A 22,096-nucleotide genomic window follows, 5' to 3' on the forward strand; every position below is an offset into this window, starting at 1 on the left:
AGTCAGATTGGATAGAGGATCCATTTGCAATATGTTCATACACTATATATATATAAAATATTTACTGTATGTGCTGTACTCTACAGCTGTGTTTTAATGTTCTGCTTTTCAAACTAAAAGTCTGACGTCATTTACTTCCAAGTCTGCTGCTCTTGTCATCACTTCTGTTTTAAAATCTGCTCATAAGTAATGTAAGCACGTCACTATTCATTAATCACCTTTGTATCCGACTCAGAACCAGTCACCGTCTGCTCCACTGTCTGCTTCAGGTCTTCGATCGTTTCCAGCAACATGTTTCTCTCCTCATGGAGTTTCTCAACCTCCTCTCTCAGCGCTGTTCCTCTAACCTCATCCTCCTTTGAAATGAGAAAAGGGGAGGAGAGAGGGGTGAGGGGTGGCGGGAAAGAGGAAGGGGAGGGGAGAAGAGCACAAGATGGGCAATGAAAAGGAAAAGAAAGTGAAGGAGAGAGGAGGAGAAAGTAAAGTGACCTACTTATTGATGTACCAAATATAACTGTGTACTTTAACATTCTCATTGCTCCTGTGGATCTTTACATATACAAAGTGAAGTTACCACATAATATGCTGGTACTTTAAGTTTGGGGCTTAGTGAACGTTTTGTTCAATGTATTAAGTAACTGAACGTTTATTGACCTTGTTTTTCTTTGATAACTTTATACATCTAGTTGTTCCAAGAACAATAAATACCACTCTGAAGGAGGCAGGTTATTGCTGAAACATCAGCTGATAGAATAAAGTCTGCACATCTGTCATTTTTAAATGCTCCTATTTCTTATTTATGTTATTAGATATTGTTTTATGTTGATTGCTGTTAATATTACCTTGTAGTTGAATCTCTTGGGAGTGTCACTTTTGCCAGATACAGGGGTCCCAATGGAGGTAATGAGTGAAGGAGAGGAGGGTCCAGAGCTCTGAAGGATGAGGTTGAATTTGATTAGTTTTTAGATTAGTTTTCCTCATGTTCTGGACAGGAGCTGCTCTAAAAACTGTTTGTTAGCAGTGGTAAAAACCAAGGAGTGTATGTTTATAATCTGTTGGTACAGAAACATAATGTAATAAAGAGGAGCAAAAAAACCTAAGATTAAAAATGTCTGTATTCTGTTACAACAATTAAGTGACAAAATTCAGTCATTATTGCTCTAGATCTATACATGAAGAACATTTTATATCATAATCTCTGGAAAACAAGACAGATTAGTACAAAAATTAAATGAACATACTACATAAAATACTAAAACTGATTTCTGGTGAGAAAAGACTGAGAGAACAATAATCTTACAGGTAAAATGTAAACAGACAGAAGTCAGACTACTTATTTTCTGAATATACCGCAGACATGCATTAATGTAAAGAGTGGCACACTGATACAAGCAGACAGATACACAGGGAGACATGCGTTTACCTGCAGTGGGCTAATAGGAGGCGGAGGTGCTTTTCGTTTTTTGGGAGTTGTGATCCTTTCATCACTTAGTTTAGCTACTTGATCATGCTAAAGAGCCAGCAAAGGAGACAGAGAAGAGAGGCAACGAAAAGAGAGAAAAAGAAAGGTGGGATTCAGTGCTGGTTAGTAAAAAGATTGTCAATCAATGAGTGCTATATTAAGACTGAAGTTTTGTTTTCCCAAAAATGGCAACTAAAAGATTTTTTACAAGCTGATAAATTTAATATTGACACATTACTGATACTACTACTACTACTGTCCATGAGCTACACAACAGGAAATACTGTCAAAATTAGACAAAATTAAATTTGCTCATTTCTAGATCTTCCTCAACAATTACATTATAGTACTAGACTCTTTGATTGTTATTTTGTAAGCTCTTTTTTTTTTTTAACTTTGCCTGTTTATGAGGATCTCAAAAGAAAAGTATTCAAAGTGTCTTACCTGAGGACTTCTAGGAGATTTTGTATCTGTCAGATGAGATTGGAAGAACATCAAAAACAGATAGCATGAAAAAAAGAAAGTCAAAAAGGAACTTTAGCCTTTTCTTTAAACAGTTTACACTTTTACATAACAGGTAACATCTCATTCATAGAAAATGGCAAACAGTACAAAAAAATAAAAATAATAACTCGAGAAGTCCTCCAGATGGCAGTGTTGACTGTGTTGAAACCAGAGCAGTGGGAGTCTCTACCACCAAGAGGCAATACATTTATATATACATATACATATACACACACACACACATATATATATATATATACACACACACACACACATATATACGTGTGGGGGGTGGGGGCAAAGACCTATTCAAACAGTAACACTGTGGAGACGCAGTTCCTATCTGGAGGGTTTAGGTAAGTCCTGGTCATGGTCAAACCTGCAGGGAATGAATGTGAGACAATACAGTGTGCGTGTGACTCTCACCTGAAATCTGCTGTCTGTTCAGGGCAGCTGTGAGGGCAGTTCTGACATCTGGGCTGCCTGACAGCTTGGCGTAGTACACGACATCGTGGCCTTGTGAATCTACAGCTGACAGATCTGCTCCTCGGTGAACCAAGAGTTCAACAACAGACACTCTGTTGGACTCGCTGGCCAGCATCAAGGATGTCCTACAACACAAAAGAACAAATGTATGTACCCAACATCCAAATGTCATTCCTGAATATTCTGTGTCCAAGCATGTGTCTTTGACTGTGTTCATACCTGCCATTGTTGTCAGAAGCGTTGATTTCAGCACCGCAGTCCAGCAGAATGCTACAAACTTCAGCGTGACCGTTTTTGGCTGACAGCAGGAAGGAGGTGAGTCCATCCTTTGAGACAAACAGACAGACAGTACAAACGTTAAATGTGACTGATATCATCCTAGATTTACCTACATAACTTGTCTTAAGTGACATCAAGACATGGACCTAGACATGGAGTATGGTTAAGTGTCTGTGTGGTGAGAGATGTCTCACGTCCACGTGAAAAAGGAGCAGCTGTCTCCCACTGTAAATGAATTTCCCAGCCAATAAACAGAAAAGCCAAAGTTGTCCCACTTTGCAGAAAGGCCTATGTTTTAGGATGAGAGAATTATGAGCAAGGGAAAATCCCTAAAATGATATATTTGCAGTTTAAAATGAATGGGTTCAGAGGAGTTTATTTCCTTGAGTTGGGCAACCAGGACAGTATTTCATGCAACGTAGACATCCCACATTTCTCACCAGGACTGACAGATCCTAACCCCAAGCATGATCCTTAACCTAACCTTAACCTTCTATTACCAAAGTTCAACCTAAACATTTGATTGGCTGGGGTTGTTGAGGGTGGTGTGCGGCCTGGGAGGAGCTGCTGCCTGGAAGGCTTAGTTCAAGGCAGAAACATTGACTTAGCCAAGATTAGGTTAGGAAATAATATGCAACTCAGTAAACTGTGACTCGAGAATAAGCTATGAATACATAGTTTTTCAACACAGCAAATAAACAACAAAGAAAAACAACAGATAAGGAACTCAGCATTAAACTGTATGAACAGACATTTCCACAGGTCAACTACATTGTTAACAGCGAAACAAGAAGTAAAAAAGAAGTTAAAAAAAAATCAGAAGTCCTGTCCAACTGGAAAAAAAAGCAAAAGAATGTCAAGAAACAGTAAAGTGTGTCAGCGTAGCTTTGTGTTTTATATTACAAGGCTGCTGCTTTCCATTCACCACAGAGAACAAAACTATGTTGTGGGTTCCTCTGAGCTCTGCTAAAGACTTTAACAGCCCTGTGTCTGCTCTGCTCAGTCTGTGTTTCTGCTAAACCATTTCTTCTCTGGAATCTAAACGACAGAAACCATTTTTCTTCTCAACATGAATGGATTCAGTGCCTGTGTGAATGTGGTCAGATGCTCAGGTGTATTAATACTTGTTTGTTGACAACTAGCTGCTATCCTGCCACTTGTTTCAAACCAGTTTACCCCTCAGCCTGAGGCTGTGACTCATGGTCATACTTTAGCATAGATAACAGTATCTAGTGTGGTGCTTCTTATGTTGTTATACCTTATTGTTGTGCAAAGAAAATATCATCAACTGACCATGAATTGAAAAAATGAATGTCTCGTTAGATGGAAATAAATAACCGTTATAACCTGACAAACTTGATCAACATTTCCCAGTAACTCTCAGCCCTCGTCTTGCTGCTTGATGTAAACACAGATACTGTACATAGAGTAGAAGCATGTCTGTACATGTGAGACGGCCTTGTGAATATTTAAGAAGTACAGCACATGTCAGAGTGTGTTTTTTTTTTTTTTTTTTTTTTTTTTTATTTAGAAAGGACATTTGCTCATACCACCTCTCACCTTAGAAATGATGGAAGTCGTCATTGTGCCCAAATGAGTGTGCTAACTCTTTATCACTGTGTAGTACAATACTGGTGAAACTGATTAATGCGCTTTTGTAGACACTACGCTATGGTCAGCACTGAGCTACTTTGTGGTATGTCCAGTAGACCAGCCTAGAACTAACTCATGCCTGTACACGCATTCTGTTGTCTCACAATCAGCCCACAGTGTGTTCCCTAAAGCACAGCACAGGTAAAATGACTGCTAACATTTTGATTACTAGTTTACTAGTTTTCTAGTCCTCCTTCACTGCATACTGCAAGCTGTAGTAGCTGACTGCATGATTCTTCTGGGATAAACAAAGTAGGACCATCCAACTTTATGCACAAACTGTGTCTTTTGAAGTGGTGAAGTATTCATATCAGAATTATCAATACTACAATATAAGCATGCTCTGTTACAAGTCAAAATACTGCATTGAAAGCTTTACTTTTACTAAAAATTAGTATTCTTAGTAAAATAAACTTAAAATAACAAATGTTAGTACTCAGTGCAGAAAAATCACTCCTGTTCATATGTATTATGAGCGATATTTTATAGGTTAGTCATTTCATAACTTTTGTATCATACTATAAGTATTGTATTTACTCAAGTAATTAAGTACAGGCCGTTAAAGAAATACCCTGCCACGTCTATGGATTATATCAAGGCTGAGTTTCTTTTAAGTAACTGAGAAAAATATTTCTTCCCAACAGCGAACATAAGGAAGCTTTTATACTACATAGTACCAATGTCTCTGACCAGACTTTAAGTTTACATTTACTTGATTTTCTATAAACATTCTTTGTCTGACATATGTGAGACCTGGCAAATGTTTCTCGGTTTCATTGAGTATCTCTGTGTGTGTTTAATGAAGTCAAATATAGATCAGGTACAGATATACCGTATTCTATAGCCATGATGTATGCCTCAGGCTAACAAGCTGGCATGTTCTATTCAGCACAGAGACAGCAATATGTTCCAGACAGCTTCGAGGTTCTCAGTCTATATGTCGACTAACAGCAGACACAGCAGCTCAAATCTCTCTCACACATTTGCAGATGATTATGGCTGGAAAAGTAAAGGCTGTTTATTGAAACTGATACCGTACATTGTCTTTATGTCAACAGAACAAAGTGCTTTCAGTTATGACAGTATGCTTTGTGTATAGAGCACATAAATCAAAATTCTGTTGACATATTTTGAATGAAATGTGCCATTTGCCCATGCTGCTTACAGGTTCTTAAAAGCACTAAAATCTAAAACCTTTTGTGCTTAGCAACTGTTGGACTGATTGGGAATAAAATTTCAAAGGCAATGTGGGAAAAAACCTCATGGGGGCCTGTTCTGATTGTAGTAGGATTTCAGAAACCCTTTAGCTTTAAAATCCTTCCCACCAGTGGTAAAGTGGTAGCATGAACCAGTTTCAGAAGCCACAACATATAACTTGTCACAGGCTTTAACAAGCATGAGGCTGCAATACATTTTAATAAGAAATAACATAACATCTTTACATGTAGGCTGAGAAACCACAGTGAGCAACTATGTGTGTGTGTGTGTGTGTGTGTGTGTCTCCAACAGTCCAGCTGTGGCATGATAATAAAAGGAAATAAATGGGCTACATATTGTCTTCTCTTTTTCCTTTCTTACTTGTTCTCTTTTTTCTTTTATATGAACACACACGCGCGCGCTCACACAAAATATCACGCTAACACACCCCAGTTGGGTGAAAACCACAGGCATGGAGCGTCACTGCAATGGAGACCACATGTCTGCGGCTTGAGAACAGAGTTCCCACAATACACTGACCCTCTACCTCACACACATTCATGTGCAAACACACACACACACACTGAACAATTTTAATCAATCTTAATTAATTGCTTTTAAAACATCAATGCTTTCCTTATTCTTTCTTAATAAACTTTTAAAAAATGTAATTAAGGAAATGAGACTTGACAGCAGATAAATACAGACAGAAAAATCCTAAAGAAAATCTAGTGCATGCAAAGAGTGATTTACTTCCCTTGAACAAATTCCTCTGGAAATAACACAATAGAAAGTGATATGAATGAGACTGAATGGAGCTTTTCTGTGGTCTTTACTCTGTTTCACAGCCCGTTACTATTCTGCCAGGAAAAATAAGTCTGGGGAAGAAAGAGTGGAAGTAATAATGAAAGTACATACTGCATCTTTCAGGTTGATGGGACATTTGAGTTCACACAGCAGTTGGACTGTCTGGATGTTCCCGCTGGCAGCTGAGGATAAAACAAAACAACAGACTTTTTGTCAAAAGACCAAATTAATTAGAAATGAGTCAAACACATCTGTCTACTTTTCATTAAAAAGCATGTTAGCTGAAATAATGCGACAATAGTAAGCCTTTGTTTCCTTCCAATGATTTACCTAAACAGTCCTGTCAATTAACTTCAGCACAGTAACACAAACTGAGGAGAAAAAAAATTGCAACGTATGTGAAAATCTCATCACTCAGACACAGTGTAGCATCTGGGTTGAGTATTAAAGGAACTTTTGATTGAACCTAACTGGGCTGAAATCTCATTTAATCACTTAATTCCAAATATGGTCAATGATTTCATCCAAACAAAATTAGATCTTAAACTTAATCTTACAAGATATTTTCCCACATCGTTCTCTAAGCAGACTAATCTTCAATAAAAGCACCTTTGTTTAATTAACTCTCAGGATATTGACACACTTACCAGCGTGATGCAGGGCAGTCTTTCCTGAGCTGTCTACAGCATCGATAGGACATTTACTCTGGAGGGGAAACAGACATGCAAATCAATGCTACACATGAAATGTGAGCGATTATTAAAACGCTGTTGCAGTTCTTTGTTAATCAGTGGCCTGCAGTACATTTCTGTGTTTGTTTTATGGTGAACCTCTATCATCCTCAACTCTCTACCAACTGTTCACATCGTCATTTAATTTAGTGAATTCTTACGTTTCCCAGAATGACTTTGAAAACCTTCCACAGAATGCGCCTTACTGTGTCCTGAAATGTATCCAAATAACAATAACAATAATAATAATAATAATATCTGTAATGATGTTAGTGAAAAATATATTTTTTCTGTTGATTGTTCCATTGTTGAATTCTGCAGAAAAACAGTATGTAGAGAAAGGAGTTTATTTTATGTGGAACTGAAACCAAAAAAACTTTGCTGCATGTACCAGCAGACTTGCATGGATGTTTGACCAGGCAGGTGTGTGTTGCTGAGATGCTGCAGACTGTCATGGGGTAGTTAGGTCAGCAGTGTGTGTGTGTGTGTGTGTGCGTGCGTGTGTGTGTGTGTGGGCGTCTCCTGTTAAGATCAGCTGGCCTACGTACACACAGACACATGCAATCAGCAGACTGAAGAAGTGAAGCAGTGAAACTGTCTGGTTTCGAACATCTTAGCAGAATAGTGAGACTATTCAGACTGTAGGTTTCGCACGGTTCACGCTACTGCTTTCACACATTCCTTATTTGCTGCACCAAGTAATGTGTCCAAGAAGAAATCCTGCTGGGCGACTAGAAGCTCTGCCATTAAAACATTCTTTGTTTCATATTTCTTGCACTTTTTGTTGTATAACACATCGTGAAAATATTTCACTGAATCTGAAATACTGTACAGTCGTTACATCAAATACTGTGGGATATTTTATCACCATTAGGCCACTGTGAGACCATACTGTTTATTACTGGCAGTGATTATAAATACATGGCTTGGCAGACTGCAGCAAGTTGTTGTATTACTGGTCATCCCTGTGAATTAAGTATGAGTGGTAGCCCAGGTATTAAAGCGATTTAAGATTCACATATTGCAGTTTTTTTTACTTTTTAAAGCCTCCTTCACTTTATCCTTCTTACCTGAATGAGTTTTTTGCAGCACTCGATGTGATTGTTTTTGGCAGCCAGGTGTAATGGATTAAAACCTGAACATAAAGCAAAATAGACCTTAGTTAAGATTTTTCTGTTGGGCCAAATATTTTAGAGAGAAACTGAAAAAAGAAAATGACCAGAAGTAATTATCTTAGGTGGTAAAATAGCACTGGAAAAGTATGTGAATCCTAAGTCTGACCTAAAATGTTACAAAACTTTTAGCAAGTCCTTAAACCAAATAACATTTAAGCAATGACCCAAGTACCACAAAAACATTTTAGTATTTTATCTATCTAAAAATTACATCATATCATTTTTATGCAGAAATGCAGAGGATTCTAAACAATCGATTTTCCACGACTGTATTTACCAGCAGTAGAGTCACATACCTGCAGCATCAGTGACTGACAGATCAGCTCCGTGGGCCAAGATGACAGCAAGGCAGTCTGTCTGACCGCGTGCAGCTGCTACATGAAGACTATACATAAACCCAGAGCAAAGAACAAAATGAGAACAAATGAGTCATGCAGTACATAAATTGTAGGTCACTGCAAAATCACAACTGTAAAAGTTATTTTACAATTGGGCTTTTTTTGCTAGTTTTTTTAAGCAACATTAAATGGTCACTGGAAAAACCTTTTCCAGTGGTGAAAAAATTAAACAGTCCCACTTTTCTGACTAACCTATCAAATGGTGCTGCTTTTGTCCATCACTAATAGCAAAAGGAATAGTTCAGCATTTGGGAAATTGCACTTATTCACTCTCTTGCTAAGGTTGCCACTCGGCAAGGCACCACTCTGGTGTCTGCTCACTAAAAATGAGGCTACAGTGCTTATATTGTTGTACTGTCATATATATTTTCATTAATATGTATAAAGCAAAGAGTAAAAACAACTATTTGATTTTACAGTATGTCCTGAACTACTTCTTAGCTAAGCACAGTGACTACCTGAAGTCTCTGCTTATTTTTTCACATCAGTGACACAAATGTGATATAACGTGGTAATTAGAGGTGTTGGCAGGTGGATTTTATTACCTTTGGACAGAGCCAGGCGGCTGTAGCCAAGAGGCTAGCTCTTTCCCCCTTTATGCTAAACTAAGTTATCATGCTGCTGGCTGTAGTTACATATTTAATGTACAGACATGACTTCTCAGAAAGACAGCTAGTAAGCGTATTTCCCAAAATATCAAAGTCGTTCTTTAAGAAAGTGATGATAGCATCTCATGAGATTTTTAAGGTTGTAACAGAAAACAGGATTGGTGATGAGAAGCTCCCCTGATCGCAGTACCCTGACAACTTTATAGTGTACCTACACTTTTCACAATTTAAACTTGTTCATAGATCAATGTTATTTTGACTGTCCTGAGTTTAAGAGGTAGAGCACTGCCTTGTGTGCGAAACTGTCATAAGTCGATATCACCCTTTATGCAAAAAACACCCTCTGAATTGTGCGTGTCTCTTTGTGCGTATGTGTCCAGTAAGCAATCAATACAACCCCTTTCCAGCTCAGCGAGCAGAATGAAAAAAACACTACACATGCCCAGCCTTCCCTCTGTGTGTGCGTAGGATACACACACGCACACAACTATGCCCACATGCCTTTCAATCAGGTTTTATCACCATAGAGATACTGTAGACTCCTCCTTTGTGCGTTCTGAAAAGATTGGAGCGCTGCGATCCCAAACCACCACATTCATCATGATTTACAAAGGCTGTGAGTATGCATCTGTATGTGTGTTTCTGTGCTCTAGTCGCACACAGAGAAAAGGTCAAGGATGTGAACTACTGGTGGAATATAAAAGGCTGTGTGTTTTTGTCAGCATGTGAAAATGTGCACATTCGCTTCTCTCCGCATTTGTTCCTGTGTTTTGATGTTCCTGGCTCTGCGTGAGCTGCTCAACACATTGAGGTCACTGGGTGTTGTGTTTCAGAAAAAGAAAGAGGTCAAATATTAACACTAAGCCTCTGTGTTATCAACAATCTCCACCGGTGAGGCAACAAGCAGCACTGCCTCTGCAGAAATGAACTGGTTCTCAAAACACTGAATGTCAGGGAGGTTGAGTGAATGGTTGCAAATTGTCAACCTTTCAGGAGGTAAGAAAAACAGCCATATTTTTAGATCGCCCATTCATTTTTAACATTGTCCTGCAGCGCATGAAAGTAGTTTCATAAGCCAAAGGCTTGAGTATCTGAGCATACACTGTAGAGGTTTATGTAATGCTTAAACTCAAAGGAAAACACAAAAAATCTCCAAGACTGGATGATGTTTCCCTGAAAGTTCATACACATACTTTTATTTAACTAGTCACACAATTTCTTGTCAGACCTTTGTCGTTAAAGATCGAGCTAAGCCCCAAATGGTGCACTTGTAGCTGCACTTGTATTTACTTGTTGGATATCTCTAAATCAGACATCAAACTAAAGATCTGTACATTTTATTCTATCCTGGCTTTTGGTCTGAGTCCTTGTCAGAGTAGCAGATCTCAATCCAAGTTCCTTTCTTTTTTGATTAAAGCTGCCTCACCCATCACATGCTAAATCAAATAAAGCCTCTGCAGTCTTTTGTCTCTGTCAATTAATTACTCTGCCGGAATCTTTTTTTTTTCTTTTTTGCAGTAGGCAGGTTATGATTCTGATGTACTTTATTGTCCTTGTCTAAATCAGTATACAACACAACTGCAAAGAAGTAAAATTCCTTGATTGTTAAGTCTGTACCAAAGTCATTTTTCATTTATTGTTTTGTGGATAGCAGTGAGAATGCTTACGCTGACTTGCCCTCGCTGTCCAGTTTTACAGCACTGGCGCCTTTCTTGGCGAGAAGTGACGCCACCTTCTCCACCTCGCCATGCTCCACTGCAGCAAGGAGACGCTCGTCATTCTTGTTCCACTCGTTGACCTGTAGGGGATGATTTGGAAAAAAGGAGATAAAGACGGAGAATGGAGGAAAGTGGGGAAAAAAAAGAGACAAGGTGAGACAAAAATGTATGTATGTATGTATGTGCATGTGTGTGTGAGACAGTTTTTCATTCTAGGGAAGTATGTTGTATCAAACATTTACCTTCTCTCTAATTATAATGTATACATTTCTAACAGTGAAATATTCTGTAGTCAGACATAGGAATATTAGCAAATCTTACTCTGCAGCCAAAATGGCTGAGATGCCCCAAATCTGAGTAATGTTTCTCAGAGGGAGAGAATGTTTTCTTGGCTCTTCTATGGCCCACACAAACCATTTGTGTCCATATGTGAGCACACACACATACGCATAAACAACATCCAGTGTGGACATACGCACCGACACACACATACCAAATGGCCCCGCATTTGTATTGCTGACAGGCTATTCAGATAGAGAGAAGTCAGCTATTGGAAAGCTTCAAGCATGATCTCATACAGAGACTATCTTGCAACACAGCAGTCAGATGGCACAAGATACAGCACAGCGAACTCTAAGAGCTGTCTACCACAGCGTTTACCTCTGGCCAAAAACACAACTCTAAAAAACACATACAAGGCTGACAGTGAATTGGTGAGCAAACATTCAGTTTCTGCTCTGATGTGCTCTATTTAGATGAAGCATCTGCTACTGACAGTCCATGTGTAGCTGTATGGGAAAGCATTTATTTTGAAAACATGCATGATGATCCTGCCTTTGAAAGTGGTGCAGTTGTTTTTTTTTTTGCTCTTGCTCAAATGCTTTGCGCATGCAGACCAAAAAAATTACAAAGATGTGTCATGTTTTAGTCCTTCTGAATTTTCCAAATAAAATAAATCCTTGGGTTACAGTTTTATAACCAGGAAATGTGTTCATAATTTAGACAGTAATGTGCACTTGACATAATTTTATATTCAAGGAAACAACAGTGTTGTTCACTTGCTGAATGTAGAAGAAATTTAAGTTCCCTGGATAAATTCTGAAAAGCGATTTAAATCAAAATGGATTGATTCTTGACTCTGTGCTAAATCACATCAAATCAGGACATAGGTACCAGTATCCTATCAAAGATAGATTAGAAAACGTGTTTAGAAAAATTCTTGTTACAGGAGCAGTTATAAAGTAGCATGAGGGTCCATGGGGAACCGAACCCATGGACCCGAAACATGTTGGTAGCTTGAGTTCACTAGTCAGCTCTCCCTGCAACCACCTGTGCATATTAGGATGCAGTACAGTATTAGATTTGACCTGATAGCCTACTGACCTACACGTGATAAGGAGCTGAACTCTCTGACTCCATAAATACTTGTGGTGGCAAACTGTACCCTATTTTAAGAGAGCAATAAGCCAACATAGCTATACACAGCGTAAATAGCCTCAGTGGCAAGCACCCAAAAGCAATCACTGCAATACATTTTGCACAGCTGGTGGAAAAATGCAGGGCTATAAAAATCTCTTCTGTCACTGAAACAGCTAGGATGACCACTGAGCTCTGCAGCCTAAGCCACAGAGTCATTAATGTGGACCAGTACAGAAATGAAAAATACTTAATTGCTGGTGTTTTAAAAATTAAAGTCCAAGATGAGTTCTGGAAAGTTGATTCTTATCCAGTTGTAAACATATTCCCACACACAATATCTAAGATGCCCTGTGATTCAGGCTTCAAAGCATTAAAGCAAGAGGTGAGATACCATTTAGGAGGTGCTGTAAGACGAGTAAGTTCCCTGACAGATCGGAAATAACAGTCTGGAAATTAGGGACACCCAGCTGAGCACTGACAGAAACATGTGAAAAAAGATATGTGAATCTACAAGGTGTCCTTTTAAGTCTATGATGGGCGGTGATGACCATACCTCACAGAGCATCCAAAAATATTCAAGACCAGTTCAGAGTTAATGAGATTTGCTTAAATCAGCTATTTGTCAGAGTTTATTTATTTTTGATGTATTGTGTGCAACTTGCAGCTCTTCTATATTTGCAGCACGTCTCTGAATGCTGCATTTGTGTTAACAAATGTGCAAACATTTCGCTCAATCTGCTTGTGTATTATGTATTTGTGGTGCTTTTTCCACATGCTGCGTATGCGTTTGCAGAACGATGAAGATGGATTCTTCATTGGCTTGTGTTTTCAGGTACTGACATGTGACATGCATGCAAGGTTAATATATGGGAAGTTTTGTTTTGATTTTCATCATAGGATCATAGGAGCAAGTTTTACATTTTATACAGGAGGTGGGGCACCTTGCCTGAGATGCTGACCACCTCTGCTAACACATTTATGTAATATGAAATAAATAATAATTAACTTTCAGGGCAAATAATTGAGGGCTATTTGGCGCAGCAAATGCCATATTTGTAGTGTGTGTGGCTACTGTTTAGATTACTAGCTCAATTTATTAATATGTACTGTGACCTGAGTGGCTCTGTTAAACATTTTACAGGGGGAAACGCTCTGGTCTGGAGAAACATTCTCAAAGGTACTGTGGGTTTGCGGCGTGAGTGAAAGTGGAGCAGAGTAGTCAGAGAACGTGCATCTGGGTGTCACTATGATTAGTGTGCAGTGAAACATGACACAGTAGGAGATAGCTGAAGCTATAAAGGACATATCCCATATGGTGTGGTGGATGGGAGTCCTTGTTTTCACAGAGGCAGGATGGACTTCCCTCCCAGTGTGATGGTATGAAAAGTCTCATGATTTTCATACAGACAGTCATATGTTGTTCAGTCAGCCTGAAGGACACTGGGGGAATCAAATGCTAAAAATAAGTACACTTATGAGATCAAAGAGATTGGTAAAGCAACTTCAAGAGCGGTTTGTTTGCATTATTAGACACATTTAATTGAGACAGATGCAGTGGTTGTTTAACAGAACTGATACTCTCCTTATCTTATTATGTGGATATCAGGAAGGGTGGAACTTACTGCTGTAACTGAGTGGCTTTCTGATCTGGAAAACTGCAGCAAAACAAACCTGCTTCTGTACATGACAGACTGGATAAAAGGAGCAGTCAGAATTTGCAAATTCAGCTGGGCTTCTACAGTAAAAGTCAAGCCTTACTTGTACTGTGTGCACCTGAATAGTTCAGTAACTAATCAGATCTCAAGTATAAAAAAACAAAAACAAATAACAAACTCCTTTGATGTCATATGTGACTCCTTACTGGGAATGGACAGTCCTGTTGTTGTTTGTATGAATTTTTACAGTCACAAATAGATCTGAATCTTCTAATTTCTAGTATCTAACCCTGAAAGTAAACTTTACACCGCCTGTATAAGTGAAGCCCTGTGACTCACTAGCCACTTGTTGAGTTTATTTTGATCCAGTGCATGCTGGGATCAACTCCAGCTTCCCCAAGGCTGCTCTGATCAACCCACATTCGGCATCTTTTCTGGAAAATTTAATCCTGTGTCCATGCAAATTCCACATTGATCATACACACGTGTGTATGTATGTATGTAGTAAATATTAAACTCCCTGCAATGAGATGAACAGCACAAATGACAGATATCAAAAAGGGAAAATACTTGTGCAATTGCACTCCAGCTATAGAAATATGCTGGGAAAATTACAACCAAAAAACTACCAAAGTTGATCTTTAAAATGTATCCTCCTAACATTTACAGAACAACCCAGAGGAGACAGGGTAGAGTTGCCATGAGAGGTGGTCAACCACACAAACCTATCTGACCTAACAGAGCAGTAAGAGAAGCAACCTGGCAATTAGGAAGTTAGAGTGTGGTTTTAAAGTGAAGGGAGCCACAAAAAGAGGTATGGGCTGGTGCTACATCTTAAAACTAAGGTTCAGGCATCTGGGTTATGTATATTTTCTTGGTTCAGCACTTTTCACTGTCATAAAAAAGACTACCAGCAACACCAGACTACCAGTTTCCTGTACTAATATTCGCTTCAGTAAGGATTTGTTCACGCTGTCAGTTGCTTTGTATCAAGAAACTGCAGAACATGTAGGGCAAAGAAAAGTGCAGCAAGGCCCTCTGCCCTGAGTCTTCCTACAACTGCCTTGTTGGCAAAAGTTTCACTCTAAAAAAAAACACAACTCTCCAAAAGCTTTTACCTCACCTGAACCTCCACTATGTCTATAGAGTAGAGTCAACACTCCCTTTCTCTATCAGGCATAAATATGTACTGTAACTGTTTATTAACATGTCTTTTATTATTACACAAAGAGGTTTGTATGACAGAGGAACCAGCCTTACAACATTGTATGTATGACAAGTATACAGTTGACATTTGCAGTGAATGCTCCTGTAATGGTCTCATTAACAAGACCTGCATGTGGGAGAAAAACTGGAATGGACTTTGAACCCCTACTGACGCAAATGCCCCCTACCAGCACTGATAGAAAAAATTACAGGGGAAACACTGATGTACTGTATAGTAAGATCCTGCCTAATGGCCTCTGTGATTTTAATAAGCTGAACAAAAAAGGACAGGTCGTCACTACGGACCCGCATGACACCAATAGCATTAGACCACATTCTAATGGACAGGTTTAAGTGGAGCGGAATGCACTGCTCCAGTTTCAGGCGCAGAAACAACTAGTGTCATCACAGGGAGGCGGATGAAATAATTGTGTGCAAAATCACACGCCTTGGCTCAAACAAGAAGTGATGGAATGAAATGCGTTTAAGAGTTTTCTACACCAAAAAAAAAGAACACAGAACAGGAAAATGTTTAGTGTTCTGACACAGAGAGAGATAGCCAAAAGTACTATATTATAGCAGCACGCCAATAAAGAAAATACATTCATATCCTTAAAGAAAATAACATGTTTACGTGTAAATGTCGTGTTTACTTATATGAATAAGAGCACTGGAAAACAAGATTTTAAAACCAGGTACACAGTCCAGAGAGGTAACTCTTTTTGTTTTAGGGGATATTCTTTAACAAATGTTTCTGTCATGGTTTAAAAATGTTCCTCAGTCCATGCAATGTAAAACAGCTGCATATGCAGTGGCTATGCTGCATGGAAGTACTGGTGTGGAGACAAAAAGCTGACAGGTTTAGATTTCAAGAACCAGTTCCATGCTGAAAAAGACACTCTGGAGATGCCTTTGATTCATTTTTAATATCCTCATATCAGTGCCAAAAACATGCCAAAACAGCAATCATATCAGGCCAGCCCTTGCTGCTGTCATCAGAACTACCACTAAACTCCTCATCAGAGCTGAAACGATTAGTCAACAGAAAATTAATCAGCAACTATTCTTTGCTGTTTTTCTGGGTATTATGTGATAGTAAACTGAATATCTTTGGGTTTTGGACTGTTGAGTGGGCAAAAGCAAGGAATCTGAAGATATTGCTTTGGGCTTTAGAAAACTGCAATAGGCATTTTTTAAAAACTACTTTCTGACATTTTATGGGCAAAATGATTAATCAAAAAAAAAGTGGAACTGGCAGATAAATTTGAATTGAAAACTCAGTAGTTGCAGCCGTTGCTCTCATAATGTGCACTTTGGGCACTACAGAGCAAAGTGCACGTCAAGTACTTTACAAAAACCACAAGTTCAAAAACAGTTAAGCTAGCACACAGCTCATGAACTCTACATGACTTTGAACAATACCTACTTGTACTGAATACTGTAGACTTAGTCCACATTGGGTTGCGCCAACTATAAGTCATAGGTCACTAATCCTGAGATTATAACCAATAAAGACCACTGTCCGTCTGTGTGTTACACCAGGAAGTGAAATGGATCTCACTCTCTCACTCGCTTTCAGTTCTGTTTCCTCCGCTGCCCCAGTTCTCTCCGGCTCTGTCTGCCTGCCTGCCTGCCACTCCTTCAGGTTATCCCGCTCCTTCTGTTTCTTGTGGCACGATAAGTGTGTTTACAGTGGGATCAGGGTGTGGACAGTAGTGTTTGTTCCCACTCTGTCTTTAGCCTGACACTCATTAAGACACACAAAGAGTTTGCTGATAACACTAAGTGTTTCCTGTTTGTCCAGGCCTGAGGCTGGCTGCAAGGACATGAGAGCAATGAGCAACTTATCATGTGCATTGCTTTTAGGTTATATTTGAGAGTGTCATTCTTCCATACCTCCCTCTGTCCTTCAGCCCCCTGCTCTCCTCATGTGTCTCACAGGTGTTCATTTCTTTCTATTTGCAAAGTCTTGAAAACAAATTATGGAATCACAACTTCAAACATCTAGTCATTACTACAGCTTTAGACTAAATTGCAAAGAAAACATGTGCATCAAGTGTGTTTGACTGTTTGTTAATCTAATGGTTTTTGCATAAACATTTCTGCTCAGGGTGTTTTTTCTGTTTCTCTGAACTTTCTCAGTTCTCTGAAGGAAAAACAAACTAAGATCAGGAGACAGTAATTCCTACATTACATTCTGTATGTTTGCAGAGTTCAGTTGCTAAGAGCAGACAGAGTTTAAAAGAAAAACATTTACTTTAGAAAACAAAATAACATTTTTGTTGATAAAAAGGTGTTTGCTTTTCTTTGATTTTCCTGCTAATCCTATTTGCCTGTTCTAAATCACTACTAAAAAAAGATGAAGGATTGAGACTACTGTACAGTTCAATGCAAATGCTTTGTACAATCTAGTAAAATCTTGTAAGACTAAATTCCAAATTAGGTTAAGCACAGAGACCAGGAGGCCTTCATGGCTCTTTGGGTTGTCACATCTGTGCACTTTGTGAGCTTAGGTGAAACTAAAAAAAGAACATGCATGTTAAGCAAATCCTTTCCCTGGAAGTCTAAAGATTAGAAAAATCATAATGCATATCCAAGGCAAATTTCATGGAAATCTGAGAATGACTTCTCCAGCTGACTTGTCATGGATTGAATTCTAGTTTAAGGGAAATTTGACTTGACTGGTAATCATAATATGGGAATGAAAAATATCCCAAACAAATTTCATGGTGATCTATCCAGTAATTGTCAGGAAATATATTATACTAGGCCCTGCTCTTTTAAAGTCTTTTCTTTTTCAGAGAGGGGAACTGACTGAATATAACATGAACCCCCACACCATTTACTGTTCCAGTTCACACACTGAACCAGATTTGTCTTTTGTGTAAATGAGAATTATCTTGTCTGTGGGATTACATGCAAAGATGAGAGAAGAAAAGTAGGTTAGGTGGGAGATAAGACACACAAACAACACAGATTTAACTCCAGAGGGGAATAACCTCCATACAGGTTACAAGAATATTCTTTGTTTGAGAGAGTGGTTTAGAGACACAGGAGGGCAGTACAGACAGGAAGCAGAAGAGAGGATGGAAGGGTGGACAATGTACAGCACAAAAAGGAAAAGAAACAGTGAAAGAAAGGCAGTTTGACACATCTACAATATCAATGCCCTTTGAACAGCAGTGGCTGTCAACTTCAAACCCCTTATCTGCAACAAAGCAGATGCTCAGATGTCCTCAAACAATACACCCTTTCTCTGGGGCCACAGCTGAAACCGCTTACTGCCCTCTGTAGCACAAACACACATCAACATGAGTGCACACAAGCACACACACACACACACACCAAAATAGTTTACTAGACTCTGAAACTAAAACCCAGAATAAGAGAGTTAGTAGACAGAACTGTTAAACAAAGACCAGATGGTTGCTCTCATAATGAAAGATGCTGCAATGTATTTCACAATACTGCACGTTTAGATAATGATACAAATTTAAGTCATTTTTCTCATCTGGAAACTTTGTTTTAGATTAACTGCATTTTTACTAACACCACCATTTCCCCACTAAGTGGATTTTACTCTAAGAATGTGAGCATTGGTGAGCATCAATATATTATCCATGTATGTACATTAGCCAGTGGTGTAGTTAAAAGAGTTTGGAGGGAAAAAAAACATAAAAATAGATGCAATAACATCAGAGGTAATGCAATGCAACTCAAACACCAACCGTTTGGTCAGCAGTTCAGGTGTGTTATGCTAGCAATGTTTAATGTAGCCTCCAGCCTCTAACCTCAAGAACCTCAAGAACACTTGGGGCAATTAATCAGACTTTGCATCACTCTCCAAGGCCTGTAAACAGACCAGAATTACCCTTTACAGATGCCACTGAGAACCAAGCTGAATCCACTGTCAACTCTGCCAACATCTAAAACTGCCAAGGAGAATATTTGTGCCCTGGATGCATTGATGAGACATCATTTCATCAAAATAACCTGTTTGCACTTACCATGTAAATTTATCTCAGATGTGACTATACTGATGTTGCGGGACTGTGCATGGAACCTCAAAGACATTTCAGTCATTTTTAGCCTTCCTCTATTTGTGTTTATTAATACTGAGAGTTATTCAATATATACTTGAATTTTTCTTGGAATGTAGTCCATTGTTCTGTCCTAAAGCTGTGGAACACGGCTCTTTTTTTTAACTGATAAATTAAAGGTTTGATGTAATCATATTATTATTTTAAAGGTCTTCCCCTCTCAGCCTCTCCACTGTTGACAGGACACCAACACTAGGACGTCACAGAGAGGAAAACGAAAAAAAACAAAATTGTCATCACATCATCCGGTGGCCTTCCATACCCCCTCTTCACTTCACCTCTACTCAAAACATTTCCCTTTGACCTCTGTAATTACATCTTCTTTCAGTGCTTTTCTTGTGCTCTTCTGATAAACAACTTGTGAAATTACAGGAATACCAAGAGGGCACCATGACTCCTGGAAAAGAAAGCCATTGTACTCATGTACTCATTCATAGGAACCGTGATACAGCTGGAAACCTTGAAATACATGTTGTTACGTTGTTTGTGTCATTGAAAAGTACCTATTTATCCATTTTAAAGATGAAAGCTTTAGGCAGAAGTCCGGCATGGGACATTTATGGATGCAAGACCTCCAGTTAAAAAAACAGCCCTCATACAACACTTCCTCCTGACACAAATAGCCTTTCCTGCCCTATAAATAAACACTGTTGGACTTGGAAAGCAACCAGCCTCATTACGCTCGAGGGCTACTCATAAAGTCAGTGGAGTAGGGCAAAAAATATACTGTATTGCTCACTTCAGTCAGGATAGGGCAGGCAGTTAAAATACACTGACACACACACACAGATGCACACAGACTTCAGTCAGTATACAAAGAGTCAAAGTAGAGTAAAAATATAAGTAACACAGACTCACTGACTATTGTGTTGAGCTCCAAGAACAAGATTTTGTGCAACAAACGTGAAAAAGGAAACCGTGTTCGTCTGGCTACTCAACTTTAAATCCATATCAATGTCTGTCACTTTCATCACTTAAATCATTAGACAGAACTAAAAACACATCTCGCAAACATTTGCAAGTGAAAACAGTTCTCGGAAGTAAAGCAGCAAATCAAGCAGGGCAATGCCAAAAGTCTCTTCTGAAGGAAAGTTCTCATAGTTTTTTCAGGTGAACTGAGTCTAACCCTCCCTCCATCCATCCATCTCCAAGCATGAATATTGTTCCAGTTGTTCGGAGCAGGCCAAACTAAACAACCCGTCTGAACCTAACTGGGAGTAGGGAGCCTGACTGCCCTCCTTACTCAAACAGGATTTCTCTCTGGCTAGCTTTCTCCCTCATCATCCCCAATCCCTCCTCCTTTATCTTAGTCTTTTAATAATCTCTTCCTTTACCCAGTTCTTGTTGCTCATTATTTCTTTATTTGTGTCTCTCTTCTTTCATTATTCTTTACAGCTCCTCTCCCCTTCCCTTGACCTTTCAGCTGAATTTTCATCATCCACCTTATCTGCCCCTGTCAGTCTTTGTGGTGCCGCCATCATTATCAGTGATGAGTTGCGTCTTAAACCATTACTTCATCTACATGTAGTTCTGAAACATGTCAACAGACGTCTAGTGAGTCATGCTGCATTAGAACACAAACATAGAAATACACAAACGTACACACAAAACTGGAGACAAGTGCCTTGCATCATCACCAGTGTCCTCACACCCACAGCAGACAACAAACAAGCCCATGCACAAAAACACACCCACACATAAATGAGCATGCAAACACATGCACAGACACAAGGATCACACCCGCCTCCCTTTATCACGCTCAGTGCTTTGTGTATTTGCTGACGAGCAGGTTTCCTGGCTGTATGTCTGTAGTTCATGTACACAGGCAATGAGGAATAAACAGATCCCATGGGCAGTTCCTGCTTTAATTGGATCCATGTTTAAACAGACCCTAAGCCATTTTCCTTTGCCCTGACTTGGATTAATTTAAACGATTTCAAGCCTGTATTTTTTTTACATTCTTGGAGAAGGCCATGTGGTCAAGATGAAGGGTGAAACATTAGGATTACGAACACAATGATGCAATCAAGACCTAACTAACTGTGGCAACTAATTTAGAGTAGCAGAGGTGGACTGGACATCTGCACACTACATAAGCTACTGTAAGCAAGTAGACTAAGAACAAATACAGTGAAAGGGCTTTTCATCATAAGACTATCTAACCAGTTCCATGAAGTGAACATAAAATAACATTAAGCTAGATGACTTTACTTTCTGATTGACTGATCCACCTTATGTCAAGATTGACATACTGTACAAATGACAAGGACTGTTCTGATACCTTTGAAAGTGTCTCATGGAGCAGATGAGAAGCTGAGGAATCAAAAAGCATCAATTAGTGATCATGTAATATCACACACTACTGAGATGACTACAGGTTACCACTAAACACTTTAAAATTAAGATACTGCATGTGTTTTGAGTATTTTCTACCTTATAAGTTTTTAATTAAAAATAGAAAATTGGAGTAGTTTCAATTTCTGTTGAAGGCTGCAACTAACTATGATTTCACTAACTAAATAATATGCCAGTTATTTTCTCATTAAATGTTTGGCTTATAAAATGTGAAAAATGCCATTTTTCTTTACAGTTTCTTAAAGCCCACAGTGACATCTTCAAACATGTTTTGTTTAATCAATAACTCAAAGCCCAAGGATATTCAGTTTAAATTGTCACAGAACAAAGAAAAGCAGCAAAT

General features: G+C 38.8%; 1 protein-coding gene across 2 annotated transcripts in view; it reads right to left on the reverse strand.

Annotated features, from left to right (window-relative positions):
- The window catches only part of rai14 (retinoic acid induced 14), a 36,576-nt gene that overhangs the window by 6,023 nt on the left and 8,457 nt on the right, over nt 1–22,096 (reverse strand). The window contains exons 3-13 of one of the 2 annotated variants that reach the window (XM_041059234.1): nt 10,968–11,098; nt 8,591–8,679; nt 8,190–8,254; nt 7,036–7,093; nt 6,500–6,570; nt 2,672–2,778; nt 2,393–2,577; nt 1,907–1,932; nt 1,424–1,510; nt 843–932; nt 219–356 (exon numbers count right to left, since the gene is read on the reverse strand). In XM_041059234.1, coding sequence (XP_040915168.1) covers nt 219–356; nt 843–932; nt 1,424–1,510; nt 1,907–1,932; nt 2,393–2,577; nt 2,672–2,778; nt 6,500–6,570; nt 7,036–7,093; nt 8,190–8,254; nt 8,591–8,679; nt 10,968–11,098 — 1,047 coding nt within the window. The remainder of the gene's footprint in view (nt 1–218; nt 357–842; nt 933–1,423; nt 1,511–1,906; nt 1,933–2,392; nt 2,578–2,671; nt 2,779–6,499; nt 6,571–7,035; nt 7,094–8,189; nt 8,255–8,590; nt 8,680–10,967; nt 11,099–22,096) is intronic. The other variant, XM_041059235.1, reaches the window with a different exon arrangement.

Source organism: Toxotes jaculatrix, chromosome 16, assembly GCF_017976425.1.
Source record: "Toxotes jaculatrix isolate fToxJac2 chromosome 16, fToxJac2.pri, whole genome shotgun sequence".
NCBI classification, from domain to species: domain Eukaryota; kingdom Metazoa; phylum Chordata; class Actinopteri; family Toxotidae; genus Toxotes; species Toxotes jaculatrix.